The sequence below is a fragment of the Bos indicus genome, chromosome 15, assembly GCF_029378745.1.
Source record: "Bos indicus isolate NIAB-ARS_2022 breed Sahiwal x Tharparkar chromosome 15, NIAB-ARS_B.indTharparkar_mat_pri_1.0, whole genome shotgun sequence".
NCBI classification, from domain to species: domain Eukaryota; kingdom Metazoa; phylum Chordata; class Mammalia; order Artiodactyla; family Bovidae; genus Bos; species Bos indicus.
Window position 1 is genome coordinate 78,867,449 of NC_091774.1, and position 6,611 is coordinate 78,874,059.

At 35.0% G+C, this 6,611-nt stretch overlaps 1 protein-coding gene across 1 annotated transcript; it reads left to right on the forward strand.

Moving 5' to 3' along the window:
* Positions 1-4,899: 4,899 nt before the first annotated feature.
* LOC139187186 (olfactory receptor 4A47-like) lies at positions 4,900-5,817 on the forward strand. Its single transcript, XM_070803190.1, has one exon. It carries the CDS (start codon positions 4,900-4,902, stop codon positions 5,815-5,817), a length of 918 nt encoding a protein of 305 aa, XP_070659291.1.
* The last annotated feature ends 794 nt before the right edge of the window (positions 5,818-6,611 follow it).

Sequence of the window (6,611 nt, forward strand, 5' to 3'; positions counted from 1 at the left end):
ATCAAGACAGTATGGTACTGGCACAAAGACAGAAATATTGATCAATGGAACAAATACAAATCCCAGAGATAAATCCACGCACATATGGACACCTTATCTTTGACAAAGGAGGCAAGAATATACATTAAAGATTAATGTATATTAAAGACAATTAATTAAAGATTAAAGACAATCTCTTTAACAGGTGGTGCTGGGAAAACTGGTCAACCACTTGTAAAAGAATGAAACTAGAGCAGTTTCTAACACCATACACAAAAATAAACTCTAAATGGATTAAAGATCTCAATGTAAGACCAGAAACTATAAAACTCCTAGAGGAGAACATAGGCAAAACACTCTCCGACATACATCACATCAGGATCCTCTATGACCCACCCCCCAGAATATTGGAAATAAAAGCCAAAATAAACATATGGGACCTAATTAAACTTAAAAGCTTCTGCACAACAAAGGAAACTACTAGCAAGGTGAAAAGACAGCCTTCAGAATGGGAGAAAATAATAGCAAATGAAGGAACTGACAAACAACTAATGTCAAAAATATACAAGCAACTCCTACAGCTCAATTCCAGAAAAATAAATGACCCAATCAAAAAATGGGCCAAAGAACTAAATAGACATTTCTCCAAAGAAGACATACAGATGGCTAAGAAACACATGAAACGATGCTCAAATTCACTCATTATCAGAGAAATGCAAATCAAAACCACAATGAGGTACCATTTCATGCCAGTCAGGATGGCTGCGATCCAAAAGTCTACAAGCAATAAATGCTGGAGAGGGTGTGGAGAAAAGGGAACCCTCTTACACTGTTTGTGGGAATGCAAGCTAGTACAGCCACTATGGAGAACAGTGTGGAGATTCCTTAAAAACCTGGAAATAGAACTGCCTTATGACCCAGCAATCCCACTGCTGGGCATACACACTGAGGAAACCAGAATTGAAAGAGACACGTGTACCCCAATGTTCATCGCAGCACTGTTTGTAATAGCCAAGACATGGAGGCAACCTAGATATCCATCAGCAGATGAATGGATAAGAAAGCTGTGGTACATATACACAATGGAGTATTACTCAGCCATTAAAAAGAATACATTTGAATCAGTTCTAACGAGGTGGATGAAACTGGAGCCTATTATACAGAGTGAAGTAAGCCAGAAAGAAAAACACCAATACAGTATACTAATGCATATATATGGAACTTAGAAAGATTGTAACAATAGCTCCGTATACCAGACGGCAAAAGAGACACTGATGTATAGAACATTCTTTTAACTCTGTGGGAGAGGGAGCGTATGAGATGATTTGGGAGAATGGCATTGAAATACGTATAATATCATATATGAAATGAGTCACCAGTCCAGGTTCGATGCACGATACTGGATGCTTGGGGCTGGTGCATTGGGACGACCCAGAGGGATGGTATGGGGAGGGAGGAGGGAGGAGGGTTCAGGATGGGGAACACTTGTATACCTGTGGCGGATTCATTTTGATATTTGGCAAAACCAATACAATATTTTAAAGTTTAAAAATAAAATAAAATAAAAAAAATAAACATCAATTTATTTGCACTTAGATTATCCCAGTTTTAAATTATTTCTCAATGTATGTTTAGATCATTGTGTTTTTCATAGAAATGGTCTGTTTTCTTTTCTTGGCACATTAACTGCCATACATCCTTTTATCACATCATTTTGTTGTCTTTTTAAAATTTGTGGATTCTACAATGATGGCCCTCTCTTCAATCTTGATTCTGATAATTTGGTTTTTCTCTTACTTTTTCTTAGTCCATTTGGCTAGAGATTATAATTTATTCAATGTTCAAAGGATCAATTCCTGGTGTTCTTTACTTTATATAAATTACTCTTTTAATTATGTATAGCTTCTCCACACCTTCCACACTACAATGCTCTTTATGTTCATTTTAAATTTTCTTTTTTATCATTTTGAGACAGAAGCTTAGTTCATTCTTTAAAGAGTCTATTGTTTTCTAATTTTTGCATTTAAATCTATAAAATTCTCTCTAATCACACAGCTGCATCTAGTTAATTTATACACATTGCAATGTATTATACATAGCCCTTTATGTATATTAATATATATCTTTTATAAATATTTTTCATATAGTTTATATATATATATGTATATCATAATGTTCCTGTTGAAAATATATTTTTGAAAATAGTCATGAGTGATTTTAGGCTGAATAATTGGAAAATATTACATGTTTGTTATAAATTTCTATTTAAAGTACATATGTGCTTTATGATTTAAGTTCTTAGAAATATATTGCAAATTGTGTCATGGCCTTAGGTATTTTCTACTTTGGTGGCTGCCCCATGAGCACTTTGAAATGAAGGGGACAGTCCCACAAATACTTTTTTCTTTTCCTAGTATGATACTAAAACTGATCAAAGTTTCTATCAAAGTTTCTATCTGCGTCTGAAATTATGTGACACTTTTTATCTGCATTTGAAATAAGGTTTATATGACTTGCTCTGATATTAACATTCATGATTGGAAATTAGTTCAGATATCATCTTCAAAGATAAAGCTTAAAGTGAAAAAGATTTGCTTGTTTTGAAGAACATACTTTCACAAGAATGTTTTCACATATTTCATTTCCGCCCAGATTTGAATTTCTCTTTTGGTGATATGACCTAAATTTGTTTTTCATGATTTTTTCCCAGAAGGCAGAATTTTATAAGTCTTGTTCCACACAGTGATTGTTCTTGTACTATCTCTGGAGATCTACCCTCAAAATTATGATTAAAGTCCCAGTGAATTTAATTAGACAAAATCATACTTGGAGATGCAGGAATTGAATGACCCAGTTGTATGTGCTGCACTTAAATGTAGACAAAGTGCTTCCAGCCCTTTGCCAGGCCCTGCGGCGCATTTGTCGACAACAGTGATCACATGACCGGCTTCTTCTGGAACTGCGGTGATGGACTCGGAACATAATACAGTGTGTATATGAGATCATTCGCCCTCCTTCAGGAAGACTGAAGGTCAACAGCACTGTATGCGCATAGCACAGTAACTGATTAAGATTCGAAATGTTGCCACAGTCATTTCACAGCTTCACTTTGACTGCTATAAGCGCAAACAGGAAATATTTTATTACATATTCAAAATATTTTATTATAAACAATTTACACATAGTTTGAAGTTTTTTCTCTCTGTCTGATTAACGTACTGATTTAATATTCATTTGTTATCAGGACAAATCCAGCCAACAGTGAACATCCTGAGTTTCTGTTCACAATCAAGATTCAGGGTTCCTTAGGAAATAGAATGTTCATATTCATTTTGAAAATCTCAGTCATTTGAAAAGTAATTTTTAAAAAAAACAGATGATTTTGATTTCCTGCAATCATGGAAAGTGTTGGTCACAAGGAAGCAGTCCAAGGTGCTGTGAGGCTGCATGAATCTTACTCTCTGCATTACCAGAGACAACATCAGTACATGAAGGACAAGCAAGAAGGAAGCAGAGCCCAGAAGATGGATTGAACAGCTTTCTTCATAGGCAGGTAACCCAGGAAGCATATTTAGAAACAAAATTCTGAGCGAGGCTTCCAATTTTGCAAGAGTACGTTGGTGAGGTGAGCTTTCTTACTTGCTCAGTCATGTCCAACTCTTTGGGACCGTTCGAATTGTAGCCCACCAGGCTCCTCTGTCCATGGGATTTTCTAGGCAAGGATACTGGAGTGGGTTGCCATTTCCTCCTCAGAGGGATCTTCCTGCCCCAGAGACTGAACCCGCACCTCCTGTGTATCCTGCATAGAAGGCTGATTCTTTGCCCACTGAGCCACCAGGGAAGCCCAGGATGGGGTTAGACTTCAGTCTTTTAGAGTTTTCCTTTGTGATTTTCCTAAGTCATGTTACAACTCCATTATGATTATTAAATATGTTGATTCAATAGATTTATTCTATTCTGTAATACTTCTTTTGAATAATTTCATATGATAATGATCTGGAATAAAGTTATCTACTTGAAGATAAAATATCCTTAGAAATTAATTTCAAAGGTAATGATCTGGGGATAGTTTCATGGGAAGAGATATAAAAATTTGGTAATAGTTTTAATTTACATGTTCTCTAAACATTGTGTGTTAATTAAAAGATGAGGTAACACCTGTAGACCTTGACTGAGTGACCCTCAAGAACATGAACAAATGCTGTAATAAGTAAACCTTGACTTTAAGTCCTGTTTTTTGTTCAAGGTGAGCTTAGGCACCCTACATGTTTGTTGGCCATTTAGAAGCCATCTTCTGTTAATTTTTTTGGTTGATAATTTATTCCATATTTCATACTGTTATATTTATCTTTTCTTCATTAGATGATAACTCTCTATATCATCCAATATGTAAGTCTTTCTTCAAACATTTCATCTACTGCTGTTTTGGTATCATTTCCTAGATCCTTAAAAAACATGAAATTGTCAAATAAACCTATTTGAGATTTCAAGGATTGGTTAAAAATATTCTTCCAACCCTAGAATGAAAAAGTGTACCTTCTTTATGAAATGGATAGCAAATATAAAGTAAATCTTGCTTTACCTTTGTATTAAACTTGTAATTTTTAATAGATATTAGCTATAGGTACAATGATTAGCTTCCAGATGGAAAGCTAATAGTGACACCTCATTTATTTAATGATGTATCCTTTTCCCACAAATGTCTCTAATTAATTGCCTGTCCATTAGTGCACAAGATTTTGAGTTTAAGGATGCTGTTTTAATAAGCCTTGATCATGTTAATAATATCTGAAAATATAAGAACCATACTGCTCATTTGCTGAATGAATGAACAAATTAGACATCAGAACGTCAGTCGTGATAATTATATTTGTAGGAAATGTTGTCCTGAACTCTGAAATAAAACATGCAGAAAGACCTATGGAACAAAGGATCAATGTAACTGAGTTTGTCCTTTTGGGGCTCACTCAGAGCCCCCAGGGTCAGAAAATATTATTTGTCATCTTCTTGCTCATCTACCTTGTGACCATGGTGGGCAATCTCCTCATTGTCCTGACTGTGGTGTCCAGCCCGACCCTGCATGTCCCTATGTACTTCTTTCTTGGCAACTTATCATTTATGGATGCTGTTTATTCTACTACAGTCACCCCAAATATGATTATAGACTTATTCTATGTGAAAAAAACCATTTCATTCCAAGCTTGCATGATCCAACTTTTTACAGAGCACTTATTCGGTGGTGCTGAGATTTTACTGCTGGTTGTCATGGCCTATGACCGCTATGTGGCCATCTGCAAACCTTTGCATTATATGACAATCATGAATCAATGGGTATGTACTCTGTTACTGCTGTTAGCCTGGACTGGTGGGTTTTTACACGCTATCATTCACATTCTCTTTGTTTACAACCTTCCCTTCTGTGGTCCCAATGTCATTGACCACTTTGGATGTGACATGTACCCCTTGTTAAAACTGGCCTGCACTGACATCCATATTATTGGCTTCTCGGTGCTGGCTAACGACGGGGCCATCTGTGTGGTCCTCTTCACACTCCTACTCGTCTCCTATGGGGTCATCCTGCGCTCCCTGAAGAATCTTAGTCAAGAAGGGAGGCGCAAAGCCTTGTCCACCTGTGGCTCCCACGTCACTGTGGTGGTCCTCTTCTTTGTGCCCTGTGTTTTTCTGTATGTGAGACCTCCTTCCACCTTACCCACTGATAAATCCTTGGCTGTGTTTTACACCATTGTCACCCCTATGCTGAACCCTCTAATCTATACTCTGAGAAATGAAGAGATGCAAAATGCCATGAAAAAGCTCTGGATCAGAAGAAGAAAATGAGGCCATAGGGAAATATGTCACCTATTTTCAATTAAAAATTACTCTTCTCAGGAAAGCAATGTGTGATTCTTTAACTGTAGTATCTCCTTAGGCTAACTGACTTGGATATGATGAAAAACATCTCTTTTTGAATAATTTGAGTGGTCAAAATATATTTCAATATTTTCAAAATTTCCTAGTTCAAAATATATATTTGTTTGAAATACATTTTTATGATTTCTGTGATTTCTTGGGGGAAGTACATATAGTTTTGGGGTATAAAATGTCTCTTTGAGACTATAGATTTATGTTCTATATGATGAGTTAAGCTATATAGTTAACACTGTTAATTTATTAGATTAGGGGAAGATTTTACCACATTTCTCTCTAAAGTAATGCAATATTTTTCAGAATTAATAGGGTTTATTATGTTATAGATTTCAGAAAAAAATAACTAAAAATATAAATTCCTCCACACACACACTTATTAATATTTGAAGTATAGATACAATTTTTCTATCTGCAAGATACTTTATTTATACATCATTTTGTTTCTATTGCTTAACATCTTAAGATTGAAGAAAAATGCTTCAAAGATTTAAATTTAATAACAAGGCCATGTTTATAAAAATAATCTAAAGGAATGAAATTTTATGTAGAATAAAACCAAATCTTAATTTTCCAATTGTTATAATTATGAATGTTTTAAAATAAATGTGCTATTTTAATATTTTTTGCTTTTATATTTCTATTACCATATCAATTCTGAAAAATTCCAATTCCTTCAAGTGATTTCATACACTTTAACCACTTTT